Source organism: Strongylocentrotus purpuratus, unplaced genomic scaffold, assembly GCF_000002235.5.
Source record: "Strongylocentrotus purpuratus isolate Spur 01 unplaced genomic scaffold, Spur_5.0 spur5_scaffold_15, whole genome shotgun sequence".
In the NCBI taxonomy this organism is placed as follows: Eukaryota; Metazoa; Echinodermata; class Echinoidea; order Camarodonta; family Strongylocentrotidae; genus Strongylocentrotus; species Strongylocentrotus purpuratus.
In genome coordinates, this window is record NW_022145600.1 from 18,023,562 (window position 1) to 18,046,271 (window position 22,710).

Genomic DNA, 22,710 nt, shown 5'->3' on the forward strand with positions numbered 1-22,710 from the left:
GGTTATTAGTAATGAAAGTGGTAGTAGACGTAGTAGTAGCAGCAGTATTAAAAGTTGTAGTAGTAGTAGCAGCAGCAGCAGCAACAGAAGAAGTAGATTTTCAACAAAAAAATTGGGGGTGGGGGGGCAAAATGGAAGAAGAAAACAAATTAGTGCTCATTCCCCCCCTCCCCCAACCTCCATTAATGATCGAGAATATGATTATTCATGTAATTGATTAAATCTTAATTTTCGGGGATTTCAATACCTTGTCGGAGGAAAAGCTAAATCGGCTTAATGACGTCATAATGACGTCATACCGGTATAGCATTGTATACGATGTGAAGCCGATTCGGAAAAATTTGTGTCTAGAAGACTTAAAGTCACTTCAATTATTGTTGTTAGTATTCTTATGATCATTATTTACAATCTAAATCAGCAAAACGTTCTTTGTTTACATTTCCATAACTAATACAATATTGCCGTTTTTTCAAGAATCGGATCGCAGTCGGATCGTGTTGGTTAAAGGGATAGTTGAGTTCTGTTTTCAGACCGCAAATGCCTTCAAAGTGCATGGTTATTGCTCTTATTCTTATCTATGACATTTCTAGTGCCCTTTTAGAACCTAAAATTGCTTTGAAGGTAATTTTAGACCCCAAAAATGTGTGAAATTTAGGCAATACGAGCATACCAATTCAGCTCCACTTTAAAAAAATCACGGTGACCGTTAATTGATTATTTAATTAAAAATAACAAAACATGGGCCGACTGGTTGTGCGTAATATAAGCAACACGAACATGCCAACAAAAAACAAACAATATCGGCATTAGCTGAAATACGACGTAAAAGGCGTTAATTACGTTTTTTTCAACGTTTTTTTTTCTTCAAATTTGTCGAAATATCTATTATTTGTGGTGGTACACAAGTATTAGAAATCGTTATATTTCAGCCATTTCTGAACCGATTTTGATCAAACAAAGGTGATTTTGTCATATTTTGAATACTATGTTCTTTCAAATTTGACACTCACTGAGTTTTTCATTATCTCACAAAAAAATATTTTGTGTAGCGCCCTCTGCAACATAACTCAACTATCCCTTTAAGTGTAAGTGTAAGGATTTATGGAGAAGTGAATCTTTTCAAGAAAACCCAAAACCCATGTCCATGTATGAAACCTCTTTAACGACGACCTTCTTTTAACTAAAACCATGGTTTGGAATATTACACGATCAGTTATATTGATAAATCGAGGTAGAACTAAGGGTTTTTCTCATTGTCTCATGGGCTGTTTTTACAAAATTGTATCTTAAATAAGGGAGTTTACAGATAGCACATGGTACAAAAGACCCCAAATATCAACAGATCTTTTACACATGGAGAAGTTTCACTTTGAGCATCTTAGAATAATAACTGCCAAAGCCATAGATGTGCTTCATGAATACCTTTTGTTTGAATAGAAAGAATACTTCCACCTGCGTATCATAGAATATACCGTTGGTGCATAAATGAATAATGTTACATAACTTTCACGAGCGCATATCCAGTATTCTTCTCTGTGGGTTTTACCATTTTGGTACAAATGACCTTTATCTGCCCATGCGCAGATTGTATCTGTAAACTCCCTTATTTCTCGGACACGGTCAGGGAGATTTCCTCAAGATACCGATCTCTGAAAATATAGAAATTCTCGGCATCGAACATGTCGGAAATGACTGTGGACTAGCTTAATGCTTTTATTTTTATAATAAACATTTAATTATGTAAATTTCTGTGAATTATGCCAGTCACAACAAAATTTGCTTGTTTTCAATAGCATTTTAAATACTTCACAAATACTTTCACATTGTTGTATGACAGTTACCTTTTCAGTGTAAAAACGCTGTGTCAAAGGAGTAAAATGTCGTATTAACAAAATTAATGTGTACCTGTGTTTCTCACAGCTTAGACGAATAGGTTACTATGGATGTACGGAGCGAGAAAGGAGGAGGAGGAGGGATGGGGTATCCCCGTCCAATTTGAGCATTTCTAAACATGATCATCAGCGTTTTATTACACTTTCGAAGTAACTGACCTGGGACCGTTATATCTACATATTTCGAAATTTCGTACTTATTTTCCGTACATTATATTTGATTTGAAATCTTTAATTTTTTTATAAATTTTTTCTTCTTGTGTGAAATCTACTCTTATAATAATATACGCCTGTATAATAAAACAAAAATTAAAAAGACCATAAACTGTTTTTCTATGTAAAATGTGGAATAAATAAAACTTCAAACTTGTTATTAACGCTGTCTATGACAATGTCTATGTCTATGTCACGATTTCAGTAGCTCATAACAGTTATTCAAACTGATGACAAGTTTTATATAACAGGGCCCTCATTCCCATTCTTTGCCTAGTAATATGAGCACTTGAAGAAAAATTAAGAACCAGAAAATATGAGATAGAAAGTGATGAAAACTGGCAATCTGTTTCCTTTTCGAAACAAACTTACAGAAGATGGTTATGAAGTGAGAGGGATATCCCTCTTACAGCCAGGAAAATTTAGGACATTATTTGTACCCGGAAATATGAACATAAACACGAGTACAATACTATACGGGGTGTCCTCCTAAAAAATCTATACCATGTTGGGGTGGGGAGAGGTAGTACAAAGAATCTGCAGAATGTCAAATGGCATTGACATCCCCACCACTCCTCCTCTTTTTAGGCCTCTTATAGAGCAATGGCGATTTTTTTTTCTTTCTTCTATTTTAGTCAAGCTAGCTACTGTACGCAACAAAATATGTATTTCTTCTCTGCCTTTTTATTCCAGATCATCTCAATCGTTTGTAAATATCTTAATTTGTCATTATTTTTGTTTTGTTTTTTGTAACACAACATTTGCATTTCCTTGGAAAGTTTGTATCTGTTATGATTTGATTTCTTAATAAACACATAATTTAAACACAAAAAATGTATTTCTTTATTTCTTGATCAAAATTCTTCGTAGCATTAGTCTGTGCTAGATATTTCAATTTCTCTTTGAAATGATATAATTTGCTCTCTATACATGTAATCATATCAATAATAATAATAATATAATAATAATGATAATAATAATAAATAATAATAATAATAATAATAATAATAATAATAATAATAATAATAATAATAATAATAATAATAATAATAATAATAATAATAATAATAATAATATTTAGCATTTATATAGCGCTCATCACAAATGTCTCTAAGCGATTTACAAATATATTATTACCCCGGTCATTGGATTGCCCGCACACACTGTGTGCACAATCTCCACTCCCCGAGGAGTGATAATGTATATAAATGATAAAAGGTAGGCAATGTAATGAATGTAGTTCAGTTAAGCGTGGTTAAGTACTTTTGTTATAATTATAATTATAATTATTGTAAACATCATTATCATTACCATCGTTATCATTATTATCATCGTCACTATCATCATCATCATCATCACTATCATCATCATCATTGTTATTATCATTGCTATTATTACAACAAACTGTTGTTCCCCTCCTTTCCTTTTTCGTATTCCATATGTATTGTAATTTGTATGTCTATTTGCATTTTTAGTTTTGTATAAGATGTAATTGTATATCAGTCTATTTTGTGTGTATAGCGCTTAGAGACTTCGGTGGTAAGCGCTTTATAAGTAACGTTATTATTATTATTATTATTTCCTCTCTAGTCATCGGGTTGGTTGTCATGACGATTGCGGATGTTCTCTCCTACTCCATCTGTAACCAAGTCTTCCGTAAAGAGGATGCCGTCCAGACCTGGACCGTTGTCATGATGCTGCAAGGAGTAGGTTTCATGGTGGGAGCCGTCTTTGGTAAGATGAACCATGTAAAACGTCATTTTGAAGCCATTGTTTAACAATGTTAAATCTCAGATGCACGGCCCTAAGTGTTATTAGTGTCTGTGATATGGTGTAATATTGAAGCCCTTAAAAGATCGCGCTTCAAAATGATCAAGAAGTGCCTCAAAAAAGTAAACAAATTTGAGTGACCGGTTTTACCATACTCGTTTCCCCCAATAGACTGTAGTGTTATGAAAACCGTTAGGCAAACGCAAAATTTGATTTCGATTTCCAATCATTAATATCTTGATAATCAGACAGGCGATCGGCTTGTAAAAGTCATGGGGTTCCTGACTGACCTAAAAGTTTATAATTATCATTGCAGCATGAGCTAAATACATGATTTTGTTTCAGAATCTGAGACATAATTACCGGATCCCTTTAGGTATATGTTCTCATTGAGAATTTGAAACTGTTCAGGTACTCAACTGATAATAGATATTTTCAATTATCTGGAGTGACCTTCACGCTTACGGTCGACATGTCATGTATAGTGCTCTGCGCTTTCCATCAGTCGCTTCATAAGGGTAGCCCTTGCCCTTCCCATACTCCAAGGTACTATGGCGGTATTTCTTGGTTGGACATCCAATTTGCATTGCCCATAGAGTTTGAATAAATTGCCATACCCTTTTTCATGAAATACATGTAATTGTGACAATATGATTTATTCTTCATGGATAATGTTTATCTCTGTTTAAATATTTATCGATAAATTCCTATGACGCTTTATATTGGTCAGAGTTAGGAGGATGTAAACTTTATCTACCAATAAGAGGTAAGAAAATGTTATGAATTTTAAAATGAGCAACAGTGTATTTCAACCAAGTCAGGCGCCAGCTAATTATGACATACTGTATTTAGGAACTGACGACCATATCCCTTTAAATAAAATTCTTTGGGAGTAATGCCATTGGTGAAGGCTTTCAACTCTAGGGCACGGCCCTGCGTAGAGTGGGACGAAATGTGGGCCCCGAGCAAGCGTCGAACCCGGGATCTCTCGCCTAAACCGAAAGACCTGAGCGGGACTAGATGCTTTCAATTTCTCTTACTGTTTCTATCTCTAGGTCTAACCTGTTTTGATAAATTCAATCGAGGATGCTTTTGATAGTTTCCCATTTTTACCAATCGATGGATGCAAGGTAATTTTGAAAGCTATTTTCGTTGAAAGGGCTCCTCCATTCAAAAGGGCTTTTAATTGAAAAATAAAAGACATGTAGAAGAGTTTTTGACGGAGATTCGAGATTCCAATTATGACAATGATTTCTCTTAAAAATCGTCAATAATTCTGGAATCTAGCTTTAAAAATGACGACTCAGACTGCTCAGAAAAAAGCCCAGTTTCGGAGCTGTATTAATACGCAATTTGATATGACGTCACTGTAGGAGTAAACATTGCAGGTACGCCCCGCCCAGCGCATCGAAAGTATACAGATAACATTTGTGTCTAGAGAATTCTTTTCTCGGTTATGAAATAATTTCATCGTGAAAGAAAAGAAGAAATGACTGAAGAAGACAATGAGAGTGACGAAGAGGCTGCAAGTGATTTCAATGATCAATCGTTTCGATTTCCTTCTCCATTCTTCTTACACATTTTCTCCTTCTCTTACTTATTGTTCGTCTCATCTTCCTGATACTGATTTTCACCTCTTCTTTAGGTCAATCTTTCTATGTTATAACGTTTAATTGTATTTTGTTTTAATTACGTGTGTTAATAATGTCATGTATGTTGTTATCAGATTTGCAACGTTTATGAAATGTATTTCAAATGTTCAACATGGGCCCCAATAAAAATCAGTTTCGTCAATGCTCATGCTTCTTTTAACGTGTATCGAAAATATCAATGATATAAATAAACCTTGGCATTTTTTTTCTTCTTTCTTTTCAGGTGAAAGTATTGACAAAACCGGATCGTATAACGAAGCCATATATACAAGCATGGGAATGTATGCGGTATGCGCTGTGCTCTGTATAGCCGTTCCTCTTTACCAAAAACTTTTTGCTCGTCATCGCTTCGTCATGTTTGACCACCAGGCCAAGTGTCGACGTTTAAAGACGGCGACGGCGACGACGATGACGACGACGACGGTAGCCGAGGTGAAGACGGCATGACCGTCCAACTAATTTTCAAAGATTATCTTCAGTGCTGGTACTAATGGAAAACAACATTTTGAATATTCAAACCAAATTTTACCTGATTTGTAAGACTACGGGTAAACGATGTGAAAGTGTCGTGGTACAGTGGTTCATTCACTTGACTTTCACTCATAAAGTTCGGGTTCGAATCTCAGCTCAGCACTAATGTCCTTCTGCAAGACATGAGTCCACATTTGCCACTCTCCAACTAGGTGTAAACGGGTAAATTCCCGATTTGCCAGAGCGTTACTGTCTTATTTGACCACCGGCTATGACCGGCCGAAAATTAATTGGTGATTAATTTGGGTGCCAAGAGCGTCACGGCGTGACGAACATGTGCGCAATCCATTAATAATCCAATGATAAACGATATTGGTAGAAAGGGTACCAAAGTGGAGATATAAGAAAATATATGAGTAGAAAAAAGTCTTATTCTTCCAGAGCACTCCTAGTCTAACGACAAAGTGGTTACATGCAGTGTAAGTGATACTAAAAAAAAAAATTAAAAAAAAAAAAATCGTTTAATAGTAATAGTAATCATGTTTATCATGACGACGATGATCATGGTAATGATGCTGACGGTAATAATGCTAGTGATGTTAATAGTGGTAATAATAATGATGCTAGTGATAATGGTGGTGATGCTAGTGATGATGATGATAATAATGATGATGATGATGATAATAATGATGAACATGGTAAATGTAATGATGGTCACTGTAATCATGTTTATCATGACGATGATGATCATGGTAATGATGCTGACGGTAATAATGCTAGTGATGTTAATAGTGGTAATGATAATGATGCTAGTGATAATGGTGGTGATGCTAGTGATGATGATGATAATAATGATGATGATGATGATAATAATGATGAACATGGTACATGTAATGATGGTCACTGTAATCATGTTTATCATGACGATGATGATCATGGTAATGATGCTGACGGTAATAATGCTAGTGATGTTAATAGTGGTAATGATAATGATGCTAGTGATAATGGTGGTGATGCTAGTGATGATGATGATAATAATGATGATGATGATGATAATAATGATGAACATGGTACATGTAATGATGGTCACAATAATCATGTTTATCATGACGATGATGATCATGGTAATGATGCTGACGGTAATAATGCTAGTGATGATAACCATGGTAATGATAACGGTGATAGTGATTTTGATGAGGAGGAGGAGGATGATAATGACGACGATGACGGTGATACAACCAAACGAGATTCTTTCGAAACGTATATCAATTCTGAGAATTTAAGTTTAACTTTAAATTATCGTATTAAACTATCATAAAGACTTTCGAGAAATCAAATCAAGGGGGCATTAAATACCCAATTTATTGTACATCCCATATAACTTGTGTTTAAGTGGCATGTTTCTTTGTAATGTTTTCAAATGTCATGTGATGGACAAGGCTACTGATATTGCATTGGGTTGATTTTTCGAAAGCCTTTGCGACTGTGTTCATGGTTATAATGTATGCTACGCTTAAAAGAAGCGATGGTGTAATGTAAAACAACGAACATTTACTTCTTTGATTTTGTATTTTCACATTTAATGTACTAATCACATGCCGGAATTTCGGCACAATGTTACAACATATTTTTTTTTACATATATATATATATATATATATATATATATATAACAAATACACAATGTAACATTAATTCGTAATTATAGAAATATTTGTAATTGTACACATCATGCAACTTGTAACGTTTACTCGTAATTTCACCAATATATCTTGTTAAAGACGCGTTTGAAATGAAATTCAATAGTGCAATTTTATCTGTCTTTGTAAAATTCAACTGGAGTATTGGCAGTTGCCAACGTTTAACATGTTTTCATAAACGGTACTTTTTGTCATTACATGTAAATCAATATTATCTATTGTTTAGAGATACGATTGTTAAAAGTAATACAGGCATCAACATAAATTTACTCGAATTACATACTGCATTTAACATGTAGTGTGATGTTAAGCACAAAGTGTTTAATATGAAGTTGGTTGTAAAACAAGATTTCAATGTACATGTGGCTTTTTTGTCAGTTGCACCTCTTGTATCCAGTACCGAAATGACAAATATTTGAAGAAATTAGGTCAAGGTTCATGTCAAGGTGTCGTGGTCTAGAGGATAAGTGACCGGGCTGTAAAATAACAAGGTTCGCGGTTCGAAATTGAATGCATGCGTGAGCCCCTTATCATGGTAGCTGGGCTGAATATAATATTATGATTGCAGGGCCCTCAGGGAGACGTGTTTTGAAAATAACGAGGCTATATCGTGGGTAAAAATGACCTTATGTATTGTCGTTATTATACATGTAGTTGAAAATGATACGTGAACCGAGTGACCTCTGTTTTTACATCCAATGAGTTTTATGAAATGGAATTCAGGGTAAAATAACATAATTTTCTTGTACACATACAAAGACAGGTATTTTTAAAAAATATTTCCTTGATACATACATGTATATATTTGACAGAAAATATAGTTTTTTAGGTCACACTGAAATCAATATATGAGTGATTTATGTGTTTATGTATCTTACTGTACTAATAAATTCACTTAAGATGAAAAGCTTGTTAGTTTATGAATATTTATACAACACTCGCAACTCTTTTCTTATCGAAAAATCATCTCAAGGCCAGTTTCAATACCCTATATTTTGTGTCTTATACAAATCATTTTCGGATTCCGTTGTATGTGACGCACAAGGCTTTGAAAATGGCGTTTGGTTGATTTTTCGAAAGTATCTGCTATCGTGTTAGTTAATCGTAAGGGAGAAAGTGAGAACGAGAGGCAGCTAAGGGGGGGGGGGGGGGCGCTACATTGAGAGAGAGGTAGAGAAAGAGAGATGATTTAGGAAATACATGTAAAATGTATGTAATGGAGGTTAACTTTCTTACATGAGATGATTCTAAAAAAAGTTTCACAGGAACACACCGAATGATACTGGAGCGAAAGTGTCGTACGTATAATGGAACACAATGACAAACATAGTTATAACCAAGGGGGGGGGGGGGCGCCTGACGTTCCTGTTTATCATTTTAAAAAGGGTCATCCAAGGCACTGGCTCTGTGATTTCGTGTGTCAACCCCGTTTGTGCCACCCCTTCCTCCGTTTAACAATTAGTCTGGTACGCCGGTAGTGAAAAACACAAGTAGCAAGAGGTTAAAGGGGCATTTGGTCCCCTGTTCCACTAAAAAAAAAAAAAAAAAAAAAAAAAAAATCATTCATGAAACTTATCCCAAGACCTAAGTAACTCTATATCTCACATAGCAAACGCGTGTGTGTGGGTGGGTGTGTGTTGGTGAGAGTCCGTGTGCGGAAGAAAAAAAGGTGTGTTAGTATAGCTTAGCTATATATTGCATTTGACTTTGGATTATTTTGTATGTCACCCCCTCCCGTCTGTGCCTCCCACCCCTATAAGGCTATGCTGGTAACGCCGATGGGTTCTACAGTGAAGGTGTCTTACAGATGAAGTAATGAATAGCAGAATCACTTGGCTGTACGCATCGACCATCTTTCCATTGACTGCCGCTATGGGACCTCATCACCCCACAGTTCTCGTTCCCAACGTGATTCGGGTAGTTGTCGGGCTGTCCTGGCTTCCAGTGGGTGAAATCGACCGGAGTTCCGTCCGTCCATTCGAAGGTGCCGTCAGTAGAGGTGTCGTGTAGACCAAACCAATGTCCTGCGTTTTCATCCTGAAACGAGCACAAATAAGTATATACAAAATTATATACAAATATATACAAATAGATAACTATGTAAATAGATATTGATATAATTATAAAGAATTGAATATAAATAAACTAGCAGGACCCGCGGAAATCCGCGGGATTCTAGAGGGGGCGGGGGTGTAAATAGATATATAGAGACTCTCTAAATTAAAACCACCAAGAACTTTGTTTGCCATTTATTTTAAAAAAACGATCCTCTTTCACACTGGAACTGCGTAGAGTTGCGTAGTGTGGCGTACCGACTACGCAGAAATTAGGCTGCGTATTAATGTAAAAATATTGCTTCACTGTAGTCCCTGCGTAGGTTATGCATAGGCTAGTGTACATGTTTGCTTATTGTTGCTTACTGTTGCTTACTGTGTGGAAAGCTTTTACTGCTTTGTCGATCTGGCGTAGGGTAGCGTACTGTTGCGTAGGCATGGCGTACAGAAGCGTAGTGTTGCGTGAAAGGGCGTACTTTCTGCGTCAAGTTTCTACGCCGAAAGTACGCGGAAAAATTAAACATGTTGAATTGTTTGCGTCCATCAGCATGTAGTAACGTAGGCCAGCGTAGTTGGTACTCAACACTATGCAAATCTACGTATGGACCCCACGCCAATTAGTGACCTGCCAGTGTCACAAATAAAGTATTATGCTCATCTGACCCTAATTAAATGCCTAAAACCAGTGAGCTTTCGGGGGTTTATGGCCCCTTGAAACCCGTGGACCCACGCCTATAAACACTCAACTCGCTGCGATCTAACCCTAATTAAATGGCTAAAACCCGTGAGCTTTCGGGAGTCACGGACCACACGCCTATAAACACTCAACTCGATGTGATCTAACTGATCCCCCCCCCCCCCCCACAAACTTTGAAAAACGTTTCTTGAAAAACGTCTGCATGTAACATGTAAGAATGGTGCATGGTGATGCAGATTTTTGTCAGCACCCCCCCCCCCCCCCAAAAAAAAAGATTTTACTCATTACGCAACTGACCGTTTTGCAATGCATGAAGTCACATACTTCTGTCTGGTTGATATTGAAATATTAATATGTAAATGTACAATTCATAACCTTGTTTAAATTTTCTTGTAATTTAATGTAGATATAAGACAATATTAGTCTCCGATGGCTGAGTAGACGTAGTAAAGTCGTATAGTTTTATAGCTGTATACGTGTACAAAATTATGGCACTTCGGCCCGCACGCTGTTGTGTAGACGGGTTCTTCGATGGATGGATAGACGTATGTGTAGTTGTATAGTTGTACGAATATTGGCCTGCTTGGCCCCCATACTCTTCGACTCTACCTCACTCAGCCAAAGTCCTGGCGCGGCCGACACATTGCAGCAGCTCTGTGTGTACTGTATGTGTGTTGACTGAAGGCAGCTTGCGACTGAACTGTCAGTCCAATGTTTTTCTTGTGAAAACTTTCCTTTTAGAAAATGATAATCAAAATTCAGTAAACATGGCCGTAATAATCACAAAACAAGCTTTGATTTTATACCTCCATTCACGAAAACTATATAAAAATCGCGGCAATCATGACAGTAAATAGGTCTCTAAGTTTGGACGTCGACGGGAAGCCCCGTGTATCTCTCTGGCTTGTGCAGCTACTACAAAGCACATCCTATAGCAAGACGCTTTACTCTGGGTAATCCCGCCCTTTGCATAGAGCATTTCATACGCAACATAATGTGAGTTGATGATCATTTGTTGTGTGTCTCTTTGATACGGATGTAATGTTGAATATGCATGAGGTATCTCTGTCGTCACGCATATCATGCATTATGCATATCGCGTCTGTTTTCGCCCTGGATGTCGACAAGGAGGAGGACCTCGGGCGGAGTATAGCCAATTCCACAGAGTAGACTCTCCCGCGGACGATGGCACCGGTCACCGGTACCCCGAGGGAAGGGTTCAGGAGGAGATAGCTGCACCAACTTCGGTCGGCGATCTCATTAAAAAAACAATAGAATACAAAGGCTCGCGGAGACGTCATGCCCCCCGCGGTGTCTTAGCGTATTACTTATAGTGATGATAAATCAAACACATAAATAAGTATACAGATAAATGAATATAATATAGATGAACAAATAATCAAAAACATAAATACAAAATAAATGACTATATAGATACAAAAACAAACAAATAGATGAATAACTAAACAAAAAAAGAAAATTAAATGAATGAATGAACACTTAGTTGATTACTGAATCGAAGAATTACAAGAAAAAAGTATAGTATTACAGAAGTAGACTGCGGGAAGGGTCCAGTAGGCCCTTGGCCCCTTTTTTGGACCTACTGACAACCATACTTAAAGGACGTACAAAGAATTTTCCCATATTGTGCTCTTTTGCATTCCCCTTTCAAAGGTCATATCCTGAACATGTGATACTTCTTTTTTTCTTTGTGAAGGATTTTTTTTTTAGAAATTGTGGTCCTTTCACAATCCTGGTCATGTGATTTATGTACAGAAAAATGTTTTTCTTATCATAAAACTACGGTGTGAAAATAAAGATGTGATTTCTCCTTGTTTTCAGTATCGAATCGAAGTGATCTTGTCATATTTTACAATCCAGAATTCGAGTCAATTGGCTAGTTAGGAACACCTGTTGAACCATAGGTAAAGAAACAAAACATCACGTATTTGGTGTGGTTAAATATTATGAGGATGAAAAATATATTTATAATTTTTGTGGTACAGCTTGTTTTAAAATTTATTAATAAAAGGCAGTCACTTCAAATTACATTTGTAAGACAAAATTGGGAGAATCACATTGTAACGAAGTAAGTCAGACGTATGTGACTTTATGATTGTTTTTTTTGTTGTTGTTGTTATTTTGACTTTATCCGATAAAGTAGCCAGTGGAGGACTAAATATTATTATAGGTTTTCCCGGCCAATTTCGTCAAAGCAGCAATCCATTTCATTTACGTGCATTCATGTTCGAGCAAACTTTCTCCACTCGTTGCTCCCCTGTTTCATTTTTAAACTTGTTGCATTCAATTTCGTTTCGAGTCACCGAATTCTTTAACATCCACATTCAAATTAAAGCTTGGTTCAGTCAATTTGAAAATGCGTAAGGGTCATTCAATTTCGCCAATGTTAAGTGGGAGGAGAATTCTTTGGCGAATCGCGGTTTCATTTTCGTCTATGGGCAACCTCTTTCACAATCGGGTCATTCAAATTAAAACTAGACCTCATAATCATAGTATGAAGCTCGATGTTAATTCGGATATTCAGTTTGTTATGTTTATTTATCTTTTCTGACATAATATCACATTACCGGTATACAATCTTCTTATTTGTCTGATATGTTATATTGAAATTTGTGTTTTCTCTTTCTTTCGACATTCTTAATTTTTGTTGAAACATACTCATATCTTCATATTTTCATTATACATGTCTTTTAGGTTATTTTTTAAATGGTTTGTTAGGATAAATCTTGATTGAGTAGGTGACCTTTCTTTCTTTCATTTACCATCTTTTTCTTTATTCATCATTGTATTTTGTTTCCATCATGTCCATGTCTACCAAAGCTGAACTCTACATCTGTCCAGGATTTGTTTATATATAGCTTGTGCTTAGAAGAGAAAGCACAAACTGTGAACCTTGTCTGGGGACAGTTACCAGTGTAATGACAGATATCTACTAACGAATACGCATGTCATTTCTCCAAGTAAACATTACATAAAATTATTCAAACAGAAGTATATTAAATGACAAATTAACATCAAATAAAAAGCAATGCTCAAATGTCAAATGTCACGAAATTGAATGCACGAATACATACCACCGTCTGCCCGGCGCGAATTTGAATGCTCTTTGCATGCTTTTCTTAATTGAATGCTCGTTTTGCACGTCCCCCTGACAAGAGTATGAAATCGCAGGCTACTAAATCAAATTGAATGACGCAATAAGCTTTTTGAATGTTGATCTACATAGTCATTCAATTTCGCACGAACTTGAATGAACGTAACGTTAATTAGGATGCTAAGTTTACGAAGTTGGGCGGGAAAACCTATATTATAGCGTTACTGGGGTACGAGACTTAAAATATAGGATTTCCCGGCCAAATTCGCGAGTTTGTCATTCAAATTAATATGTCTTGCGTTCAAATTCGACGGTTTTAGTGCAGTCAGGTATATCTCGGGTTTATATTCCCTTTTCTAGTTTTCAAATCTATGGAATTTTCGTTAGAATCTACGTATGTTTCATTCAAATTAACGAACATTGTGCTTCTTTCGCTATTTGGTCATTCGATTTGGCGCAACACGATTTTCTGACAACGCGACGGTGTACTTCTAGCATTCTAATTCATTGTAGCATTCAAATTAGCACATTGTGCACTTAAATTGATGGTCATTATACATTTCTCGTTTATTACACACTTTTTATAGCTCATTCTTTTTCTTTCAAGATTGTTTTTTCATGTGTATTTCATCATATTTCATTTTCTTGCATTTATACACTTATACTTATTAGATTTATCTGATATTCATCAGCATTTAAGTTTGATTGTTAAGAAGAAGAAAAAAAAACGGCTTGCATCAACGGACCTGATGGTCTCAGTATATTTGTAAATGTTCATGTAAGGAAGTTGTTTTTCTTATGTTTCATCATAAATTTATCATAATTTCATCATAATTTTATTATGGAAGAAGGGTACAATATTGTAACTGGGGTAGGGACTAGAGTCAACAATTTGAACATGATTCATTATTTAGCCATGTCTTTAGCCATCGATCTGCTGGCGGGCAGGTAAACTATGAAACTCTTTAAGAAAAACAGAGGGGTGTGCTGGGTATAACAGACGATGTGAATTACTTTTGTAAAATTCCGAGTCTGTAGTAAAAAGGGGCGATTGAGGGTACCCCCACCTTTCCCGGGTATATCAGCATGTCCGTGCAGAAATGCCATATCCCTTGATTTCGCCCCTTCTTTACTTTATGTCTGACTACACCCATCTGCATTGTCCTGAGAAAAAAAATGGAATAACAGCTTAGACCCCAATGGAAAATCATGCATTTTAACTGCATTATTTAAAAACTGTAAAAGTTTGTTGCAATTCTTCCCCCTAACATTCCTAACTTGAATAAAAATATTACGAATACGAATGACAGGTGTTAATTTGAATGATAAAAATTACGCTTCGACAAGTGAATATTAGTTTGAATGCTAGTTGAGCAGTTTCTAAATTGAATGACATATCTATGAAACCCTTCGACCAAAATCCTAAATTAAATACAAAAGCTGGAAAATGGATTGATAATTGGCATGGCAAAGCCGATCTGCGCTAACTTAAATGCAAAGTAAATGAATTCGAATGACACACACGCGAATTTGGCCGGGAAATCCTATAATAAGTGACTGGATTTTGTATTTTCTTTTTAAGAAATCTATCAGGAGAGGCCAATTTCCCCCTCTTTCCCCTCCTTAAAGGTACTATGTCCCATTTGCTGGCCAAAAAAAAAATGAAAAAGTTAAATTCCAACTGCATTTGAAAGATAATATGATACTAATTTAGAACTTCCCTAAAAAAGGTGGGGCTTGAAAATGTCTTCAAGTGGGAAAATAACGACTATTAGTTGTCAAATTGACTTTAGGGCTATAGAACCCAAAAGTAATAGTCTTGATTTTCAGACAATATTGTACCGAATGGTCATACGTTTTATGCTGCGCAAAGATTCAATCAGTTTAATCTTGGCCATCACTAGAAGTGGGTTATTGATGTAGACAAATGCTCATGTACCCTTTACAACTCTTTTCATGTATGTTATGTTATTGAAGAAAAAAATCAGTCAGTCACTCAATAGTGTCTGACAGTGAAGTCTAGCAAGTAAACGGGTTTCCTTGCATAATTTGAATATGAGGACACTGCTAACGATTAAATTTCACAGATAGGACATAAATGACATATTCATAATTCCTGCAAAGTTCTACAGCATTTGAGGTTGACTGCAAAAGGGACATAGTACCTTTAAAACACGCTAGGAATTTGAATAATTTCAAAGTTATACGACTCGTTGCTCACCCCTTTCTTCCGTGAGGATTCGTAGAGAGCAGTCACGAAATCTTGTTCGGGCTGAGAATGGATGGAGACGAGATGCCCAGAATTGGTGCGCGTGACTTCTCCCCATTCGCCGAGAGAGGGCACTGTGAAGCTGCGGCAAAAGTTTTCGGCCGCTAGCCAGGTCAATTCATGACTGAAGAACCTACAAAATGAACAATTATAATGACTGTATAACATTCTGTTTGGGTATTTTTTAAAACTGTGCATGATAGCTGACCCCCTGGATATTTAAAAGAAAGAAATAAATAAAGAAGAAGAAAACCCACATTGTGCAAATGAAAGTTTGTAGATGACGGTGACAATATAGAAAGAGTTTAAATGGAAAAGAAAATCTATAGTCTTAGGATAGAAGAGAGAGAGAGAGAGAGAGAGAGAGAGAGAGAGAGATCCTGAAAGCACTCAAGGAGAGACAACTAAATGACCCTCTTGACAAAACTGTGTTTCAAAAACAAAAACATTAATAGTTTATATTGACTGAGGGGTAGGCCTATGTCAGGAATATAAGAGCCGAAATTAACTTCTTTCCATACCTGTAACAATGATTTCTAAAACCAGTCCACAGCTTCGGGCAATTACCACAGCCAGCTATCCCAGTGGGGCAGGCGATCATGGCGACGGCTGATGCGATGAAAAAGAGCTCGGTCCTACGTCCAAAATCCATCTCAATTAATCCAAGTTATACAAATTCTGATTTTCAGTTGCTACTTCTTTTATGATTTTGGGTTTTGTACTTGTAGTGCTGGTTGCTGGCTGTGCGGCTCGATGCCAAATTGATTTGATGAAGATTGATTCCTTAGAAGTTAACAAATCTACGAATAATAGTACTATGTTCAGCACATTCGCCAACATTTTCATTGGTGGACATTTTGCGGACGACTACATTTGAAACGAAGGGATGTTTGTGTGGAAGATCCGGTGTAGTTATTGTGATAACTTGTGTGTCAACATTATGCTAAAATAATGTGGAACCTTCCTTAGAATATACCTTAAATACGTATTCAATCAGCGGGGAAGGGGTGCCATTGATAAGTTTATAAAAACTAGTTTTTAAAAATGCATGGTTTCAAATTCCAGAACGGGTTTCAAAGATAGACTCTTTAAATTCAGCATGAACACAGTGTATGATTATTTAGACTATAATTTCATGTTTTTCAGCATAATTCGGCCCTACTCCAGTTACTGCATGAGCCAAAATCCGTCTTTCTCAAAATGAAGGAGTTTTGTTGGTAAATATTCCTCTTGAACTTCAATTAACAATTAGAACTTCCTTCCAGAATTAGAGGGAAATTCATAAAACACGTGGTTGTATTATATTGCAATGAAACCAACATGGAAAACTGAAGAGTTTTTACTAATGCAACCAAAGAGGAAATTAATAATAAACTAATTGATATTAAATCAACTTGAACAAAGTATAATTTTGATCAGTATAAATTACTGCATAAAAGAATGATTAAGTAATTTAAAGTTAAAGATAACGTTGAGTTCTGGTCATGCGATTACATAGTGAAAGAAATGCTGTGGAATCGATCATAATTATATAGCATAATTATAAGTATTGGTGTGTACTGCAAGGTTCTAGAATCATCAAAGTGGTAAGAAATTTGGCTCAGTCTTGGTAAAGTTACAAGCACTGTACACAGAAAGATGTATATGGGACTACACGAACATGTGGCATAAAATTCCGTCCCAATTTGTATGACCTTACACGCAAAGTTTCGGTATGGGGTCATGAATTTGGTTCAAATGAACATATTGGAAGCATATGCAATCCTACAATATTCAGTGATAGTTATGAAATTATAAACAATAAACTATTTGTGTTGTATAGCACCCTCTTAAGGTCAATACATTAATTAAGCTATAAAACAATGTTTCTTGACTGAAATCGACCGATTTTATTCCCGTTTGAAAATTATATATCACAACTACATATTCTGAGATTTTCATGGTCGCAGCTACCTGTGTACGGCCGTAGGCGCTATTTGAAATTTATCGAAATTTACTGGGAGCACTAGTAAATTTGTATATTCAATTTTTCTCGGAAGCAGAAGTGTTTTAGGGGCTAAATTTTCTAGTGCTTATAATGCATCCACAGGGGTATCCAAATATATAAAAATTGTAAAGAATCAATTTCCACGCAATTTTCGAAATTTCCCAAAACTTTGTATAACCTTTAAGGCATTAATTTGAAGAGCCATGCTTTTCATGGAACATTTTTTTTCTCTCTGATGTTCTACCACATTTGCATAATACAATGATAACGCTCACAAATAATTTTCCACCTGTTCCTGGCCAGAACTGAACCTCCTTGAAATTCAGTCAGGTTTAGTCCGCCCAACATCATCGTCGTCGTCGTCGTCATCATCATCGTCATCATCATTTCTTGTATACTGCTTATGTCTGTCAGACTTTACACTCCTGGCGCTTCACAGTAATATCATTACCCCGATTTTAGCATGGCTGCGTGCAGAAGCTAGCAGGGTACAGGCACTATAATACCCCCCCCCCCCGATGAGCTTTTGCTGGTAGTTGGGGTGGGGATGAAAGTTATGCTGGAAATTTCGAAAGGATGTAACTCTACATTATGCCCCGAATAGTTCTAAACGTAAACATTTCCTGAGGTGGTTTCAGTATTCCGAGAATGAAGTTATTAATCCTTTTAGCAAACGAAAAGGGGAATTAGCTTTGATTTGGTTATGGTTATGATGTCATGATACAGGGAACAACTTCAACGATGCTAAATATTAAATCCCCGCACAACAAGAGACAATACTGAGTTTAAAAAAAATTGTATTATTATCATTTTAATTTCTTTTACTCTTTGTACCTTACGTTAACGTTACAAAACGCAAGTGTAATGTAAAGAACAACTTAGTAAAACGCTGACATTTAAAGTCCAAATATATCCGTTAAAAAATTAGTCTTAGTAGTCAGTATAATATATATTAGAAAGAATCTTTGATACAGTAATTATTAGCAACGTATTGCTCAAGAACAGTTACAAAAGTATGCCCACAGTCAAACCTGCCTATTGTACGACACTTGATCAGACAAAGGCAATAGGCCATTATCGTAATGTAACCAAAATAATGTAATGCATAAGTGTTTGTGAAGTGCCTCAATACAAATTATTTTGTTCACCTGTTAGGAATAATAGTATTTCAATAGTCAGAATGCAACTGCATATAGTAAGTGTTGCTAGGTAGGTCAAGCCATGATGATGTTTGTCCAACCTGGCAACAACTTATGTACACAGTTCGGATTCTGTCTATTGAAATAAAATTATTCTTATCAGGTGAATGAAATAATTTGTATTGAGGCACTTCACAGAGACTTGTGCATTAAATTTGGTTACATTACGAAAATGGCCTATTGCTTCGCGTTTAATAATTTCCTACGCTAGCCGAATTTTGCACTTCATCCTTGGACCCACTATACCTAACCCTATAACCATACCTTTACACCAGGGATGTGCCTGCTTAAAGGTACTTTGTCCCATTTTGCAGCCAACATCAAATTCTGTAGAACTTTGCAGGAATTATTAATATGTCATGTATGTCTTATCTGTGAATTATAAACGTTATTAGTCAGTACTATATTATTCAAATTATGCAAGGAAACCCGCTTAATTTCTAGACTTCACTGTCAGACACTATTGAGTGACTGACTGATTTTTTTCTTCAATAACATACATAGATATAATGAGCTGTAAAGATTCATGAGCATTTGTGTACATCAATAATCCCGGCTTCTTGTAATGGCCCAAAATAAACTGATTAAGCCTTTGCGCAGCACAATACGTACGGCCATTCGGTACATGGGTCTGAAAATCAGACTATTACTAAAATGAAGGCAATCAGTAAAGTCTATTCTACAACTAACGGTCATTATTTCCCGACTAAAAGACATTTTCAAGCCCTTTCGTTTTGAGGGAAGTTCTTAATTAGTGTCATCTTTCAAATGCCGTTGGAATTTAACTTTTTTTTTTTGGGGGGGGGGGGGGGGCTACAAGCTCTCACCCTTACTCTAAACTTTTGACTTCATGAAGCCCGGAAGAACTGTAGCCGGAGCAATGTCGAATCACCAGGGCACCCATGAAAAATGTGGATAGCTGGCCTTACTAGGCAGGTTAATTCTATAACATTTTCTTGTTCGAGAAACATCAATTATTATTAGACAGGAAGCATTGATAAAGAGGGCCAGGGGACGACTTTCTTTACAATTATACACTGAGTACGGGCGCAGAGAATAAATGGATGCCGTTACTTTGAATATTTATGTCTCTTTTGTTTGATAACCGTTACACAACCAGAGTTTAATTAAGTCAATTAGTTGAATTTGGCTTATTAGACTATATAAATATTAAATAAAATAAATTAAATTGGGTGAATGCCAATTTTTTTTCCTTTTTTTTCCTTTTTATAACAAATACAAAATTTAAATAATGTACTTAGTTTTTTATACAATTACTGGAGACAGAATTTTACATAAGGCCCGGCCTTCCTGTCTAGTCTCCGATTACTTTCATTAATGTACATGTTTAAAATGTTTTTCCCTTGTCCATCATGTCTTCTCCACTTGTGTTATCCTCATGTTATATATTGATACAAGATACATGTATTATATTCTAACTTATATATATATATATATAATAACAATAATAATAATAATAATAATAATAATAATAATAATAATAATAATAATAATAATATAATAATAATAATAATAATGATAATAATAATAATAATAATAATAATAATAATAATAATAATAATAATAATATAATAATATAATAATAATAATAATAATAATATAATAATAATAATAATATATAATAATAATAATAATAATAATAATAATAATAATATAATAATAATAGGCTAATAGTCCACTCCAAATTTTATTAAACCGAAACGGAAATTCTTTTTGCCCAATTGATCGTGAGCCCGGCAGCCACTGAGCAGCGCCAGATCGACGTTGCTCTATCCCTTATTGTTGAACGCCAAACAAGGTAGCAACAACTCCCATCTTTTAACGTCTTTTGGTATGACGCGGCCGGGGTTCGAACCCACGACCTCCCGGTTGTGAGGCGGACGCTCTACTGACTGAGCCAACACTCCGGTACATCAAGCTGGCGGGAGTGTTCGAAACCTCGAACCCCGCCACTCCCCCACCCCCTAATTACACGTACGTACACGACCTTGTGAATGTTATCAGCATAACTTGGAAAAGATGAAAAGATGATAATTGTATCAAGAGAAAGATAAATAGATTGGGAGAGAAAGGGAGTGATAGGGGATGTAAATGGTGGAGAGGAAAACGCATACAGCGAGAATGGATTTGAACTATAGAAAATTATATGATGAGAGGGAGATATCGAAGAAGAGAGAGAGAGAGAGAGAGGGGGGAGTGAGATATATAGAGATAAAGAGAGAGATGGTCGAGAGGGAGAGATGGTGGAGAGAAACAAGAGGGGGAAAAGAGAGAGAGAGAGAGAGAGAGAGAGAGAGAGAGAGAGAATGGAGTTGAAATATAGAAAATTATATGAGAGGGAGATATCGAAATCGAGAGAGAGAGAGATGGAGGAGAGGAAAAGAGAGGGAAAAGAGAGAGAGAGAGAGAGAGAAAGCCAGACAGAGAGAATGGAATTCTAATATAGAAAATTATATGAGAGGAAGATATCGAGAGAGAGAGAGAGAGAGAGAGAGAGAATGGAGTTGAAATATAGAAAATTATATGAGAGAGAGAGAGAGAGAGAGAGAGAATGGAGTTGAAATATAGAAAATTATATGAGAGAGAGAGAGAGAGAGAGAGAGAATGGAGTTGAAATATAGAAAATTATATGAGAGAGAGAGAGAGAGAGAGAGAGCTGGAGAAGGGAGTGGGAGGAGGAGAGGGTGTATATTGTTGGACATCTATGTCAGATTGTGTTAAACTCGTTGACGTGCGCGTTCCAGCTCTTCACGCGAGGCGCCATCCGAGGATCGCATAATATACTAATATAATACGGATCCAACTGCCAGCAAAATTCACTTTTCATTGTGGTAAGGCGAATGCTTTTCTACATCTTAATCATGTTAGTACGTTGTTGTGACTTTGAGAACCGTTAGCGCAAATCAGAAGAGTTGAGAGCGATACATGATAGTGTAGGAGACTCAAGTTGAAGGCCTACTGTCTTATAAGCCTCTATCTGTGATTCAAAAACTGGTAAGGGTACTTTAATAACTATTTCTTTACAGATATCTTATATTTTAAATCAAGGAACTAGATATTTAGACTTTTATACTCTAAGGTTATTCATTTATGGATTTCTTCTTCATTTTTACGTTTAAGCAACTTTTTAAAATGTTGTTTGTTAATCTATATGATAATAGAAAATAAAGTCTTACCCCGATTGACAAAATGGTTTAAGTAATCCAAACACTATATCTTGCTATGTCTGATAAGCATAGAAAAAAATCTTGAATAAAAATTGTTCTATTGAAAAAGATTACATTGAAAAGTTTTAGATATCGGGAAATAGGTAATTTCATTCCAAAAAGAATGGCGCATTGGAGTTGTTCTCGAGCCAAGTGCATAGAATCATTTTCTTAGTAACATGTATGCCAAGGAACATCTATACTTAAGAGTAACTATCCGCCAAACAATATAATAGGATCGAAGGTCCAGGTTGTTCTGTTATGGGTGGCAAACGATTTACAGGTGAATGGGTTTGTAGAGACTAAGGACAGAGTATACTGAACGTACAGTGTATGACATTGAGTCAATCGAGTTTTTGATTTTTTTTTGTAAAGGTTATCTGTTTCGAATGAGGTCGTTATACTATAGTTCGTACACTTGCTTCGTGGTGTCAAATTTATTAATGTTGGGGTTTAAAAAATGTG

General features: G+C 35.9%; 2 protein-coding genes across 2 annotated transcripts; one reads left to right on the forward strand and one right to left on the reverse strand.

Annotated features, from left to right (window-relative positions):
- The first annotated feature begins 3,690 nt into the window (after positions 1 to 3,690).
- On the forward strand, positions 3,691 to 7,399 carry LOC105438146. Its single transcript, XM_011665560.2, has 2 exons — positions 3,691 to 3,839; positions 5,751 to 7,399. Exons 1-2 carry the CDS (start codon positions 3,713 to 3,715, stop codon positions 5,972 to 5,974), a joined length of 351 nt encoding a protein of 116 aa, XP_011663862.2. The 5' UTR covers positions 3,691 to 3,712; the 3' UTR covers positions 5,975 to 7,399.
- Positions 7,400 to 8,061: 662 nt separating this feature from the next.
- On the reverse strand, positions 8,062 to 16,579 carry LOC404228 (echinoidin; the record flags this gene model as incomplete). Its single annotated transcript, NM_214671.1, is given in 4 exon segments — positions 8,062 to 8,670; positions 8,779 to 9,734; positions 15,785 to 15,965; positions 16,354 to 16,579. Coding segments are annotated over 3 exon segments (564 nt in total). The 5' UTR covers positions 16,485 to 16,579.
- Between the last annotated feature and the right edge of the window lie 6,131 nt (positions 16,580 to 22,710).